Raw genomic sequence first — 16782 nt, 5'->3', positions numbered from 1 at the left:
ATTATAGGATTACTGGTCACTCTATCAAAAATTGCATTGCCCTGAAACACAAAGTGCAATGATTAATCAAGGATGAAATGATTAGCTTTGATACAGGAGGGGTGACTGCACCAAATGTTAGTGGCAATCCCTTGCCTAATCATAATATGAATGCTCTAAGTGAAGAACAGGAGCATCATGTGAAGAAAAAAGTGATAGATATTAAGACGCCTCTTAGTCAGCTGTTTGATATTTTATGAAAAGCTGACATAATACAACTAGTGAGTTCACACAGTTATCATGGAGTATATATAACTGGCACTAGTTGTAAATATCATAGTAGGGCAATAGGCCACTCTATCAAAACTTATAAACAGTTTCACCAAAAGGTACAAAAACTTTTGGATTCATACTAGATGGAAGTCTTCAAAAAAAGAAAAGACTTAAGAGGTATTGAGGTGTCCATGACTGATAAGCCTGCAAAGCTGTTTCCAAAACCAGTGACAATTCATTATGGGAACAAGCCAAAGTCAATCATAGACAAACTCATTCCCAGGTCAATAACTATTAAAGTTTCGACTCCTTTCTCATACAAAGATGATAAAGTTATACATTAAAGATATGGTTATGATACAGTAGTTCAGGGGAAAAAAAAGTCTCTAAAGCTGACGCTTCCAATATAACTGGTGTAAGAGGTATTACCCGAAATGGAAGGTGCTACACTCCAAAAATATTAGGGAAGGCTAGAAGAGAGAAGGCCAAAGAAAAAAAAGGATGAAATAATCCTGAAGTAGAACCCGAGAAAGATCGTCCGAAGCTGATGTAAAAAAAAACATTTATGAATTCTTGAAGCTGGTAAAACATAGTGAGTATTCAGTTGTTGAACAGTTGAATAAAATTCTAGCTTGAATCTCATTACTATCACTACTACTAAACTCAGAGCCACACCGAAATGCCCTGTTAAAAGTGCTGAATCAGGCATACATGGCACATAATGTATCTGTTGAATATGTGAATCACCTGGTTGGAAATCTAGTTATGCCGAATCACATTTCGTTCAGCGATGATGAGATTCCCTTGGAGGGAAAAGGAAATGCCAAGGCTTTGCATATCACAGTCAAGTGTAAGAGCCACATCATAGTCAAGGTCCTTATTGATAATGGCTCTGCTATCAATGTCATGCCTATGTCAACTTTGGTGAGGCTACCCATTGACTACTCTCATATGAAAGATAGTCAGATGATCATAAGAGCTTTTAATAAGACCAGAAGAGAAGTCTTGAGGGATATCGAGATGCCCTTACAAATTGGGCCATGCACTTTTAATGTAAAGTTTCAAGTAATGGATATCTCTCCATCCTATAACTGTCTATTGGGAAGGTCGTGGATTCACATGGCAGGAGCTGTGCCTTCTACCTTGCACTAAAAGATGAAGTTTAATGTAGAAGGTCAATTAGTAGTAGTAGTTGGGGAGGAAGACATGCTACTAACCCAACCATTGAATACTCTATATGTAGAGGCTATCGAGGAAGCATTAAAATGCTTCTACTGATCTTTTGAGCTAGTTAATTATGTAGGTGAAAGACTTAAAAATTAGTCTTTTTCAAGGATAGTAATGAGCCGAGTCATCAATAAGGGCTGGTATCCAAGATTAGGGCTGGGCAAGAACTTGTAGGGAATAAAAGAACCCTTGACAGTGATATACAATAGTGAAAGGTTAGACCTAGGCTATGAGGTAGTAGAATGGGAGATCAAGAGAAGGCCAGCAGGAAAAATAATAAGACTAATGGTCATCCCATACCTGTATAAAACTTTCAGACTTGGAGGATTCATGTACCCAGATATAGGAAAAAGTGTGAAAAGGCTTTTGCCCAATTAACCATTAATGCTATTGAAGATGAAGTGGGGCTTAATCAAGAGAGGTGGGTTCACCTTTGTCCGCCAAGTTATGAGCTGAATAATTGAAGTGCCATCGAGATGCCTATGACTTTTGAAACTAATATAATGTAATTGTAACATCCCAATAGCTATTGCCCAAGGTATTGGGGTGATCTTTCTTGTTTGGGCCATTTATCTTTTATTATTTTTAATAAAAATTAGGAAGGATGCATTTTCATTCATTTTTTCTTATGTCTTCATTATTTTCATCTTTCTAAACACATCTTGCCAACATATCCCATTTCATTTAATTTCAGGTCTTTAAATGAACATGAAGATAATTATGATAACAATTAAGAGGTTAGTTTTGAAAATTCAATTAACACTGATGAACTTGATAATGAAGAGAATTCTAAGGAATATGTTATGCCTCCGGACCTAATGAGATTGATTAAACAAGAAAATAAGCCAATTGAGCCTCATTATGAGATAGTTGACTTAGTGAATCTAAAAGATGAAGAGAATAAAAAAGATGTCAAAATTGGCACTTCACTTTCATCAGGAGATAGACAACGATTGGTAAACCTACTTTGAGAATTCGTAGATGTATTTGCTTGGTCTTACCAAGATATGCTAGGGCTGAGCGCGAAGATAGTGGAGCACAGATTGCCCCTAAAGCCAGAATGTAAGCCAGTTTAATAGAAACTGAGATGAATGAAGACTGAAATGCTACTAAAGATCAAAGAAGAGGTGAAGAAACAATTTGATGCAGGTTTTCTACAAGTGGCTAAGTATCCAAAGTGGGTAGCCAATATAGTACCAGTTCTTAAGAAAGATAAAAAGGTATGAATATGTGTAGACTATCATGATTTGAATAAGGTTAGTCCAAATGATAATTTTCCTTTACCTCATATCGACACACTGGTAGATAACACGACTAGGCATTCAATTTTCTCTTTTATGGATGATTTTTTAGGGTATAATTAGATAAAAATGGTTGCAGATGATATGAAAAAGACCACTTTCATGACTATGTGAGGAACTTTTTGCTACAAGATCATGTCTTTTGGGTTAAATAATGCTGGGGTAACATGTCAAAGGGCCATGGTAACACTCTTCCATGACATAATGCACAAAGAGATCAAGGTGTATGAAGACGATATGATTACAAAATCTTGTGAGGATGAAGATCATGTCACCAGCATCAAAAAGTTATTTGAGAGATTAAGAAGATTCCAGCTCAAGCTAAACCCAACCAAATGCACCTTTGGGGTAAAGTTAGGGAAGTTATTAGGCTTTGTGGTAAGTGAAAGAGGAATTGAAGTTGATTCAGATAAGATACGGGCTATTTAGAATTTGTCACCTCCAAGTACACTCAAGGAAGTTTGAGGTTTTCTGGGAAGATTGAATTATATTTCTCGATTTATCTCTCAGCTTACCTACAAATATGATCCCATATTTAAGCTTCTCCATAAGAATAATCTTGAAAAATGGAATGAGAAATGTCAAGTGGCTTTTGATAAAATTAAGCAATACTTATTAAACCCTCTAGTGTTGGTGCCACCTGTTCTAGGAAGACCTTTAATTCTATACTTGACAGTATATGAAATTCAATGGAATGTATGCTGGGGCAACAAGATGAGTCTAGCCGAAATGAGAGAGCTATTTACTATATGAGTAAAAAGTTCACAGAGTACGAGTCCAAATATTCTTCATTGGAGAAAATGTGTTGTGCATTAGCATGGACTACCAAAAGACTCAGACAATATATGCTCTATCATACCACATGGCTCATAGCAAAACTGGATCCAATTAAATATATCTTCGAGAAGCCTTTTTTGTTTGAAAAATTTGCTAGATGGCAAGTAATGCTCTCGGAGTATGATATTATATATGTGAGCCAAAAGGTAATAAAAGAAGGTGTTATAACGGAGTTTCTTATAGATCGTGCTACTGAAGAGTATGAACCAATGAAGTTGGAATTCCCTGACGAAGACCTAATGACTATTTCCCAACTGGAGAAAGGGGAGCATAGAGAAAAGTGTTGGAGAATGTATTTTGATGGAGCTGCCAATGCCTTAGGATATGAAATTGGGGCAATTCTAATCTCTTTAGAAGAACAATATTGCACTGTAACAGCAAAGTTAAATTTTAATTGCATAAATAATATTGCTAAATATGAGGCATGCGTCATAGGCTTACAAGCTGCTATAGCTAGGAGAGTGAAAGTATTAAAAGTGTTTGGAGACTCAGCTCTAGTATATATCAGTTGAAAGGGGAATGGGAGATGAGAGATTCAAAACTCGTTTCATATCATAAGTATAATTTAGAGTTGATGAAACAATTTAAAGATATCCAATTTGACCACTTACCTTGAGCAGAGAATCTGATTACTGATGCATTGGCTACTCTAGCTGCAATGATTTGAATTAATGACAATACTAATATTCAGCCCATTAAGCTAGATGTTAAGGATATGCCAGCGCATTACTCTAATGTAGAAGAGAAAAAAAATGGGAAGCCCTGGTATTACGATACCCTACAATATTTTAAGGATCAGCAATACTCAGTCTAAGCAACAAAAAATGATAAAAGGGTCATCCGAAGGTTGGCTATGAGCTTTTTCCTGGATGGGGATGTTTTGTATAAAAAAAGTCGGGATCAAGTATTACTAAGGTACATAAGTAAGGCTGAAGCGAGAAAAATCATTGAAGAGGTGCATGATGGAATTTATGGGGCACATACCAGTGGACATATGATGACGAGACAAATTATGAGAGCAAGATATTACTGGTTGACAATGAAGAGTGATTGTATTGACTATGCTCGTAAGTGCCATAAATGCTAGATATATGCTGATAAGATCTATGCTCCGCCATTTACTTTACATGTTATGGTACCACCTTGGCCATTCTCAATGTGAGGCATGGATGTCATTGGTCCTATCACCCCAAAGGCTTCTAATGGGCATAAATTTATTTTTGTGATGATAGATTACTTCACAAAGTAGGTGGAGGCAGCATCATATTCAAGTGTAACACGATCTGTGGTTTACAAGTTCATAAAGAGAGAGATCATCTGTAGATATGAACATTCAAAAAAAATTATTTTAGATAATGCAAAGAATCTAAATAGTAAGATGATGCAAGAAATATGTGCTCAATATAAGATCAAGCATCATAACTCGGCATCATACCATCCGAAAATGAATGGGGCAGTTGAGGTAACCAACAAGAATATAAAAAGAATTCTTAAGAAAATGACTGAGACTTATAAAGATTGGCATGAGAAGTTACCATTTGCATTGCACGTATATCGAACATCAGTGTGCACCTCTATTGGGATAACCTCATTTTTTTTGGTTTATAAGATGAAAGTTGTACTACCAATGAAAGTGGAAATCTCATCTTTGAGGGTTCTAAAAAAAGTTGAGTTGGAAGAAGCTGAATGAATTTGAGAACGCTACAAACAGTTAAATTTCATAGAAGAAAAGAGATTGACTGCACTGTGCCATAGTTAGTTATATCAAAGAAGAATGATGAGGGCTCATGATAAAAAGATTCGACCCCATTACTTTTGAGAAGGAGAGTTGGTCTTGAAGAGAATCTTTTCAATCCAGCACGATAATAAAGAAAAATAGACTCTGAATTGAGAAAACTCGTATGTGGTGAAACGGGCTTTCTCGGGTGAAGCGTTGATACTGACTGAGATGGATGGAAATGATTTACCCCATCTTATAAATTCTGATGTTGTGAAGAAATACTATGCTTGAAAAAAAATGAAAATGAAAAAAGAAAAAAAAGGAAAAAAAAGTGAATGAAAAAGGAAGACTTAAGGCAAAAACCCTAAAAGGTTGGTTTGAGTCATAGGGGGTTTATCTAAGTTGAAATCCTGAAAAGGTAGCTTAGATAGGGAGAATACAACATCAAATTTGAAAATTCATTGACATGGAGACTAGCAAATTCGAAAGAGCTCTAAGTTGTTAAATACATCAGATAGTTAGGTTTTTATAAAAACTTTGAGATGTGTTATCATGATTATCCGATTGTTTATTTTTGGGCTTTGTCCTCATACTCATCCTTGTAGTTCTTTCTTGGCCAAAGTTTGCCAACATTTTTCTAATAAAAGATATTCTATTTCACTCTTTGAGTCTTTTTTTGTGACTATTTCTCAACCATTCTTATTCTTTTCTTCTTAATACCCTACAATGGAAGAAATGTGCAAATGCATTCTTACTTTTTGAGTTTGAAATAATGATTGATGAATGAATAATAGCATGAAAGATTTTTACATTATATTGAAAAAGTCAAGAGTAATAAAGGCAGAATCGAGATGTTCAGTTCTTGATAAGGTCATTGAATTTGGAAAGAGCTTTCATACAGGAAGAATGTGAGTTGAAGAGATGATTGAAAGCTATATTGGCTCAATCTTAGAAGAGCAGCGTAATTGGGTCTTTGAAGAATCAAAGGTTCGGGGCCCAAGAAAAGAGCTTGAGAAACTTGAGTACCACAATTGAATAAGAGTTAATTAGCCAACATTTGCATAACATGCATTGAATTTTATATGCATTGCATAGCATATACTACATAAATTCAAGAAGCAGAGGTATTTCAAAACCCCACATAGAGAAGACAAATGTGAAGATATTTTCAAAATTAAGAAAAGACTTGTTAGGTAACTTTCTAATCCTTGAAATAGGATGTCTCTCGGTATCAGGGTTGATTTATAAGACCTTTGGGCATAATTTCCTGAAATTCTTTCAAACACGATTTTCAACTCCTTTGGACATGATTGTCAAGGAGCAATTTATTTTTCAAAAGTCATTGAGCCTCTGATTAGAGGAGTCATTTTTTTTCAATGTCGTTGAGCCTTTGATTAGAGGAGCTTTATTCATTTTCAAAGTCGTTTAGCTTCTGATTACAGGAGCCATTTATTTTTCAAAGTCATTGAGCCTCCGATTAGAGGAGTCTTTTATTTATTTTTCAAAGTCGTTGAGCCTCTGACTGGAGGAGCCGTTTATTTTTCAAATTCATTGAGGCTCTGTTTAGAGGAGCTTTATTCATTTTCGAAGTCGTTGAGCCTATAATTAGATGAGCATTGTTTATTCATTTTCAAAGTCGTTGAGCCTCTGATTAGAGGAGCTTTGTTTATGTTTTTTCAAAGTCGTTGAGCTTCTACTTAAAGGAGTTTTGATCAAATCTTTAACACAAACAATGCAAAATTATGGCATAGAAGGCTTGGACATTTCCATCATGCTGGACTTCTTTATATGCAAAAACATGATCTGGTGAAAGGAGTACCATTGCTGGAAGAGAATATGATAAATTGTAAGGCTTGTTAGTATGGCAAATAAGTCAAAAGTCTCTTTCTTCAAACTGCATGAAAAGCAACACATAAGCTTCAATTGGTTCACATAAATGTAGGAAGACCTTAAAAAATATCATCTTTAAATGGCAGTAAGTACTATAAAGTATTTATTGATGATTATACTAGATTTTATTAGATTTATTTTCTTAACTTCAAATCTAAGGTTGTTGGTGTATTTTGGAAATTTAATGTATATGTGGAGAATCAAAGTAGTTTGAGAATGCAGGTAATAAGGTCAGATAATTAAAAGGAATACATTTTTGACAGGTTTAATGAATTTTGTAAAAAAAGATGGTATTGAGCACAACACCCTATACTCCACAGTAAAATAGACTAAGTGAAAGGAAAAATAAAACCATAATAAAAATGACAAGGTGTATACTATATGAAAAGGAGCTACCAAAGAAATTATGGGCAGAAGCTGCAAACACAGTAGTCTTTCTACTAAACTGACTACAAACCAAAGTTCTGCAAAAGAGAACTCCACTTGAAGCATGGTTTAGTTATAAACCAGACTTGCAGCATCTAAGAATTTTTAGTTACCTATGTTTTTCTTATATGCCACATGTAAAAAGAGATAAATTAGACAAAAAGGTAGAACCAGGAGTCTTTATTGGATATAATAACTTATCCAAGGCTTACAAAATTTTTCAACCATAAAATGGAAAAATTCTTATGAATAAAAAATGTTAAGTTTATGGAGGATAGATAATGGAATTGGAAGGAGTCAAAAAAGGAGCAACATTCAAAGTTTCAGCAAAATCCCAAGGATGACATAGATGAAGTACCAGTCAGAGGTACAAAGCCATTGTTTGATATTTGTGAAAGGTGCAATGTTGCTGTTTTTGAGCTTACAGAGTTTAAAAAGGCAGAAAAGGATGACAAGCAAATTAAAGCAATGAAAGAGGAGCTTAGAATGATTAAAAAGAATGACACTTGGGAGTTGGTGGACAAACCTCAACACAAAAAACCTATAGGTGTCAAATGGGTTTACAAAACCAAAATTAATGTAGATGGTTTTGTAAATAAATATAAAGCAAAATTAGTTGTGAAAGGGTATGCTCAAGTGTTTGGAGTAGATTTCTTTGAGACCTTTGCTCCAATAGCAGGAGTTGATACAATCAGAATCTACTTGCCTTGGTAGCATAAAAATGATAGAAGGCTTACCAGCTAGATGTAAAATCTACGTTTTTAAATGGTTATTTACAGGAAAAAGATCTTTGTGGAGCAATGTAATGCCCTCAATCCCGCATTAAAAAAATGTGTGGATAAAAAAGAATATATATGTAGAGATATAAACCCAAACTTATGAGGTATATTTTGTGAGATAAAATCATGAGACCTTCGGGTCAAAGCAAACAATACTTCATTGACTGAATGTGGGTCTCCACAAGTGGTATCAGAGTCTTATGGAGACTCACACTTAATCTGTGAGGTATTATCCATTTTGACCTGAAGGTCTCACGATTTTATCTCATAAAAGGTGCCTCACAAGTGTAGGTTTACATCTCTATATATCTATTATTCCTTATCCATACATTTTTTTAATGTGGGATTGGAGACATTACAAGCAACCAAAAGGTTTCCAAGTCAAAGGATAAGAGGAAAAGGTCTACTTATTGAAAAAGGCCTTGTATGACTTTAAATAAGCTCCCATGGCTTGGTATAGTTAGATTAATGAACACCTGCTAGGTCTTGGTTTTGTTAAAAGCCAAAGTGAAGCTACATTCTATGTATAAGAAATTGATGCTAATTTGATCATAGTTTCTATTTATGTTGATAACATGCTTGTGACAGAAAGTGATGGGGAGCTAATAAAAGATTAAGGCCGAAATGCTCAAAGTATTTGAGATGACAGACCTTAGTCTAATGTCCTATTTTTAGGAATGGAGGTGAAGCAAAATCAGGATGGAGTTTTCATATGCTAAAAAAAATATGCAGGGAAAATACTTAAGAAATTTCACATGAAAGACTGCAAATGCACAAATACCCCAATGAATCAAAAGGAAAAATTTAGCAAAGATAATGGATCAAACAAAATTGATGAAGGTCAGTACAAAATTTTGATTGGTTGTTTGATGTATCTTACTGCCACCAAATCAGACATTATGTTTATAGTGAGCCTATTTTCATGATTCATGTATTATGCTAGTGAGGTGCACTTTTAATCTATTAAAAGGATTGTCAGATATATTAAGGGTACAATAAATTATGGTATCAAATATTTCTACTGTCAGGATTTTAAGCTTTATGGTTACTCTGATAGTGATTGGGCAGGTTTAGTTGATGACATGAAAAGCACAATAGGTTTTCATTTTAGCTTTGGATTAGGAATGTTTTCATAGTGCTCAAAGAAGTAAGAAGTGATAGCTTAGCGCACAATTAAGGTTGAGTATGTTACAGCCATTGTAGCTGTGAATCAAGCACTTTGGCTCAGAAAGATATTTACAGATTTACACATAGAAGAGAAGGAGCCAGCACTATTCATGTAAACAACCAAGCTGCAATTTCAATATCAAATAATGCTATTTTTCATGGTAGGACTAAACACTTTAAAATCAAATTATATTTCTTAAGACAAATGCAAAAAAAAGATGAAGTCAGTTTGCTTTATTGCAGAACTAAGGATCAAATTGCAAATGTGTTAACCAAAGCCCTATCCAAAGCTAGATTTGAAGTTTTAAAAAGTAAACTAGGTCTTTGCAGCTATTGAGGCAAGAAAGAGTGTTGCAAGAATGCCTCATCAGCTACATTATGCAAACATGGGCTATTAATGTGTGATGAAAAATTAAATGTGTGTTAGTGGTTTATGGAAGTTAGATGTTTGTTAGTAGTTTATGGAAATTAGATGTGTGTTAGTGGTTTAGGAAAGTTAGTTGTGTGTTAGCGGTTTTTGTTTATGGCTTGCAAATAGGAAAATCATGCCTTGTGACTAGTAGTTATTCTAGTTTTAGGCAAAAATCTTTTTGTATTTAAGGAAATTACATCGAATAAAGAAGAAGTACAACATTTTTAGTTTCATATTCTCATTGTTCATTCTTACTCGTTTTTTTTTTTTTTGTCTCTGTAAACTAACACACCTGATGGACACAAAAGACTACAATGGAGCCCAAACTCCTTTTTGGTTCATCACAAAGAATTCAACAACCTTCATAGTTGCCAATTTCACCAAGTCAATGGTCTCACCATTTTGTCTAAAAATCCTCCTATTCCTTTCAAGCCAAACCTCCTATAAAATATGGATAAACAACAGGTACCAAGGGATACCATGCATGGATCAGTGCTTGTTCAAAGCATTTTCTTTTATCCATTATCTATAGTCCAAGATTTGATGGGATAGAGGCAGAGAGGCTCCTCGTAAGGCAGCCCATATGTTTCTGATCCACTAGTAACTACAAAAAAAGTGTGCCAAATTTTCCACGTCAAGCATGCAAAACACACAAGTAGTCGGGACGTTCAACCCTCGTTTAGCAAGCTCATTATGTGTAAGCAAAATATAGTGCATACATTGCTAGATGAAAAACTTAATTTTTGGTAAAGCCTAAAACTTCCATATCCACTCCCATTGACCCTTATCCTCGTTCAGAGTAGTTCCTCTAGCAAGGTCATATGCAAATTGGATAGTGAATATCCCACTAAAGGATGCAAACCAGTATATACTATCTTGTCCCTACCCCACCACTTGAGTAAGAATAGCACTTATCTTATCTAAAACATCATCATTGAGTTGAAAAAAAATTGGAAGAGGTTGATTATTTTTTATTGCATTCAGACACTGACTCGTTGAAATTTAATCCTTCCGCTAGTTAACAGGGCCATGAACAGTATCTCTCAAACTCCCAGACCCTAACCAATTATCATGCCAAAAGCTCGTAGAAGAGCCATCACCAATGACCCAGCCAATACATTTTTCACTAATCGAACCTGCTCATCTCATGGCTTTCCACGTTGTCGACACTTTAGAATCTTTCCTCATAATGCTAGTTTCTTAGAAATACTTCCCTTTCAGCGTTTAAACCCACAAAGCATCCTTTTGATAAGAAATCTCCAAACCTGCTTAGCTAACTATGCTTGGTTTTGGGCTCGAGTCTCCCTCAAACCCAGTCCACCTTTACTTTTTTTCTTAGTCACTTCACTTTAGTTAAGTAGGTGCATATATCTTCTTATCCCCATTTTTCTCCCATAGAAAATCCCTATTAACCTTATCCAACTCATTTGAAATGCTTACTAGAAAGGGTTTACATTACATATAATAACTGGGGATGCTTTCCATAGTTGACCTAATTAGCACTATTCTTTCTACAAGAGAAAGCAAATTTGCCTTTCAACCAGCTAACTTTGTTCTGACCTTCAATGAAAGCATAATCATTCTTACTAACTCTCTCTTTATAGATAGGAAAACCCAGGTATCTTCCGAGATCAAGGGTTTTGTTAATGCCTAAAAGGTTAGTAATATACCTTTTGTAAGATTTTTCTAGATTGATGGTCTGCCCAGACTCATCACAAACTCCCATAAGTACCTCCTGCATAGATTTGGCAATTTTTTCTTCTACTTTACCTAGAAGAATAATGTCATTCGCGAATATGACATGAGATAGCACAAGTCCATTTCATGAACTTTTAGTAGGCTACCATTTACGATCTTCCATAACTTTAAGAATTTTTAGACTTAAAAATTTCATGCACAAAATAAAGAGGTAAGGGGACAAAAGATCCCCTTGTCTTAAACCTCTGGAAGGCTTGAATTTTTCTAACGTTCCTTCATTCATCAAAATGAAAATAGAGGAGGATGAGAGAACTCATGATCAGGGAAATCCAGGACTTTGGTAGATTGAAAAAGGTAAGCACTTTCCTAAGGAAACCCCATTCAAGCCTATCATAGGCTTTTTCCATGTCCAGTTTGACTATCATATGTCCCAATCCTCCTTTCTTAGTTTTAAACGAGTGGACAAGATACTGAATGATAATGCAGTTATCACATCCGTTTCTACCAAGAACAAAACTAGCTTAGAAAAGTGAAATCAACTTATCCAGAAAGAGCTTTAGTCTCTGAACCATGATCTTTGAGATAACTTTATAGGGTATGTTACAAAGACTTATGAGCCTGAACTGATCTATCTGAGCGGGATTATTGCACTTGGGAACCAAGGAGATCAACATCTCATTCAAATTTTCGGGCATGGACACCACCTCAAAAATATGTTCGACAGTGACACCACTCAACCTGTTATATAAGATTTCATATATAACTGAAACCTGCAATGAAAACGTTAAAGCACTATACGCGGTAACACTTTAATTACTTAATTCCTGCTGTAAGTAATGGATAATTAATTGATATACAAGTAGAGCATTTTGTCTGTCTTGGAAGATAGTTATATTACCTCTAATAACTTTAGGCTTTCTATAACATCGCATTCATCGCATCTTCAAAAGGACTGAAAATTCATCATTTAATCTTATAAAACGCTATATACATCAAGAAATTTTTGTCAGCATCCATTTTTTTTTGTTGATCGAACTGCTCAGAAAAGCCATCACCATTACCCAAAGTAAAAGAAATTTCGGTAACCAAGCCCTATTAGCCTGAATAAATGTGTACCCTCTTTTGATCCCCATTTGTTCATTCACTTTAATAGTCACTGAGTGGTGGAGGCTCTGTTGCAACTTAAGACCCATCAGTAAAATCACAAGACCATCTCAACTTGTTTCTAAATGTCTTGATCTGTTGACTTCATTGAACGCCAGCGACAAACAAAACAGACAATTGGAAGAAAAAAACGTAAATAAAATCATGATCAAAATCATTGCATGTAAAATCAGATTATAGCAATGCAAATTAAAGAGATTTAATATCAAAAAATTTTGAAAAAGCCAGTCCAGTCCCTGCGGCAATCGATCCATCGCTATTCCTTTCCCCAAAGTGTTGATATGAGCCCAAAGACCTAGTTAGAAGGAAGAGCTCCGAGACTCCCCAATCGAGCATCGGGTTCAAAATATAGTAGAGAGAAGTGAATGGAGATCAGCTCCACAGGCTGGGATTCTTTTGCTTTCCCTTTTCTTTTTTTTTTTTTTCTTTTTTCACGATTGTTTGTCTAGCTGTTGGTCTCAATCTTGGTTTTTTCAACAATAAAACCACATATCCAGAAGCTTCTAAAATTGCTTTCTCCCCAAATTGTCCATGTAATTTTTATTAAGACATTACTAATCTATACAATTAAATTTAGGCTGAGGATTGCTTTTATTGTATGTAATAGATGTTGAGATTAAATTATTACAAAATGGAAACTTGCAAATGAAGGCCATGATGATCAAATTTTATGGACCCAAAAAGAAAGAGTTTTCATGGAGAATGAATAAAGTGACCAATAATTAATTTTAGATTTGCATTTCTTACTAGGGCTGTAAACGAGCCGAGCCGAGCCGAATAATGAGAAGTTCGAGCTCGAGCTCGACTCACAATTCAGGGCTCGATACTCGACTCGAGCTCGATCGAGTTTTATTTTTCAAGCTCGAACTCGATTCGTGATCGAATTCAAGCTATTCGAGCTCGCTCGATTAAGCACGATTAATATATAAAAAAAAGCTCGATTTTTATACTCGAAAAAAAAACTCGATTATTCGAGCTCGAGCTCGAGATCTTTTACAACTAATTTTTATCAAACCTAATAAATATTATATTTTCAAGATAACAACAACAATAACAACAACAATAATAATAATAATAACTTACATAACAACCAAATTTAAGCAAATAAAAGTCTCATTAAATGATTCAAATACAACACACAAATATAAGACATAATGAAACTTAGAAATTAAAATCCTAATTGAAAGATATTAAATATCCAAGCAAATAAGTTCACAAATAAATTAAAACAAACCAACAACAATACATATGCTGCCTTCACAATATTATGTCTTCAAATGAACATTGGGCTCATATTGCTTTTCAATAAACCTATACAAAAGAATAATTACAAAACAAAGAAATTATAATTAACAATAAGAATAACGATAAAAGTACCCACGCAAGAAAAAGATTGTAATATTATTACAATGATCAATAACTTTAAATTTTTAACATTAGCATCAACATGGATTTTATCTTGTCAGTTGTCTTATAATCAGAGCAAAAAAATATAAACAGTATCTTGTCAATTACCTTAACATGAGTTTCTATCATTAGTTAACCTATGGTTCGTAAATTATAATGCAAAAAGCTCAATCTAGACTAGCTACTACCTATTTTTCTTTAGTAATGTTGTGACAAATTAAAAGTATGTAATAATAATATTTCATACCTGTATAGAAGACATTAGATATCCTCACTTTAGGGGATTTTGAGTGCAATCTCAATTGATTTCTTCTCTTTCTACATAGATAAAGTAAAGGAAAATAATAGTTAAAAATTAGATTAAAGCAATGATAGTCACCTAATAACAAAATAATAATAAAAAAAACTCACTTTGTTCTTCTTCTTCACTCCATGAAGATTCCGACACCAATCTCCTCCACAAAGTAATGCTTGCACTGTGTCAGGAGATAAAAAAGCACGATAAGTATCAATAACTCTACCTCCGGCACTAAAGGTAGCTTCTGAAGCCACTGTAGTGATAGGAATAGCAAGTATATCCCGAGCCATCTTGGATAAAATACGATACTTCAAAGTGCTCGCTTTCCACCATTCCAAAGCATGAAACTTAGTGGAATCTCCTTCACAGATAAAACAGCCCTCAGCTAGGTAGACATCTAAATCAGATTGTTGTGGTTGAGGAGTTTCAACTGATTTTACATAATTTGCAAATTCAAACCAACCAGAAGAAGAAGCTTCTATATTCATACCACTAATACCATTATCATGCACTTGAGTTTCAGCACTATGCTCATTGCCAAATTGATACTCACGAGCATATTCATCATAAATCTCATAAAGGGCATCTCGAACTTTAGCAATATTTTCTTTTGCTTCTCTATCAGGGTACATTCGAGGAAAGCAAAACTCAATCACCCTCATTTTGCACCTTGGATCCAAGATTGCTGCTATAAACATCAACAAATTACATTCTCCCTAATACTTATCAAATTTACTCTTCATCTTACGAACCATTGCTTGAACAAATTCATTTTCATCATTCATCCTTTTATCCAACAATACTTTCACACGATAAACTTCATTCAGAAATAGGTTTGAAGTTGGATAATCACTTCCAGATATGATTTTAGTGGCTGAATTAAAAACTTCTAAAATCTCACAAACTTTCTCCACCTTTTCCCAATCTTCATGACTTGGACAACATTCATAATGAGATTCTCGCTCTTTGAGTCTCGGAAACACTTCTTTGAATTTGATTGCAATCGACAACATCTCGAATGTCAAATTCCAACGTGTTTTACAATCGAGAATGAGTTTCCTATCAGGTAACTGTAACTGCTGTACTATATCAGAAAATGAGTTAAGTCTTGCCTCATTTTGATTAATAAAACTGACACTTTCATGAACATCACCAATCACATTCTTAATCTCAAAAAGGCCATCTTGAACCATGAGATTTAAGATATGTGCACAACACCGAACATGAAATAATTTTCCTCCACAAAGCAACATCCTATTTCTTGAAAAAGTGTCTTTAAGAATTCTAATCGCCACATCATTGCTTGAAGCATTGTCCACAGAAAGTGTAAACACCTTGTTTTCAATTCCCCATTCCTTTAGACACTTAAAAATACAATCAGCAATCTCAACACCACGACGAGGAGGAGGTATGTGAACAAAGCTAATAACACGTTTTTGCAATCTCCAATTAGAATCTACAAAGTGTGCTGTAAGAACCATGTACTCAATCTTTTGATTACTTGATTTCCACAAATCTGTTGTCAAACTAATCTTACTGACAGTCTTCAACAATGCCTTTAATTTCTTCTTTTTTGCTTCATAAACTTGCATGCAATCTTTTTTAATAGTATTGCGTGATACCTTTTCCCATTCAGGCATCCCACATTTTTGCATCATGTTAAAACCTTCCTCTTCTATAATCGAAAAAGGATGCTCGTGCATAAGTATCCAATGTGCAGCTGCTTCTCTCATCTTTACCATATCAAACTTGCCATCTGTGAGAGCAGGTAGTATCTGTACATCACCACATGTGTTTACTGGCTGAAAGTTGATCATTTGTTGTTGATTCTGAAAAATTTTTCTCTTAACACAAGTTGTCAAATGCCTCTTAAATTGAGTTGTACTTTTACTTGTATTTATTGCTAGCTTCTTCTTGTAATGGACACACTCTCCTTTTTTGGAACCATCAGAAAGAGTGATTTCTTTGAATTCTAACCAAACAGCAGATGTCTTTTGCCTCTTTTTCTCATTACTTTCTTCACACTCTTTAAAGTCAGCATTATCACATTCTCTATCATTGGCATCAATGACTGGTGTTTTATCTGTGTTACCATTAGTGGCATCTAAAGCTTCATTCATTGAATCATTACCATCATCTGACACAAATCGACTAGTAAAAGAATTTATTGTCGGCTGAACTGGTATAGAAAAGATATCCGGTGT

General features: G+C 34.6%; 2 protein-coding genes across 2 annotated transcripts; both read right to left on the bottom strand.

Annotated features, from left to right (window-relative positions):
* Positions 1-14100: 14100 nt before the first annotated feature.
* LOC149515639 (zinc finger BED domain-containing protein RICESLEEPER 3-like) lies at positions 14101-15380 on the bottom strand. The gene is made up of 3 exons (XM_089741607.1): positions 14692-15380; positions 14528-14598; positions 14101-14184 (listed from the first exon to the last, which is right to left on the bottom strand). Exons 1-2 carry the CDS (start codon positions 15274-15276, stop codon positions 14557-14559), a joined length of 627 nt encoding a protein of 208 aa, XP_089597733.1. The 5' UTR covers positions 15277-15380; the 3' UTR covers positions 14101-14184; positions 14528-14556.
* On the bottom strand, positions 15295-16531 carry LOC149515638 (zinc finger BED domain-containing protein RICESLEEPER 2-like). The gene has a single exon (XM_089741766.1). It carries the CDS (start codon positions 16393-16395, stop codon positions 15295-15297), a length of 1101 nt encoding a protein of 366 aa, XP_089597892.1. The 5' UTR covers positions 16396-16531.
* Positions 16532-16782: the final 251 nt, after the last annotated feature.

Source organism: Durio zibethinus, chromosome 12 (assembly GCF_047325235.1).
Source record: "Durio zibethinus cultivar Kanyao isolate XHJ-2024 chromosome 12, ASM4732523v1, whole genome shotgun sequence".
Classification (NCBI taxonomy): domain Eukaryota; kingdom Viridiplantae; phylum Streptophyta; class Magnoliopsida; order Malvales; family Malvaceae; genus Durio; species Durio zibethinus.
This window is presented reverse-complemented; position numbering and strand designations above follow the sequence as displayed.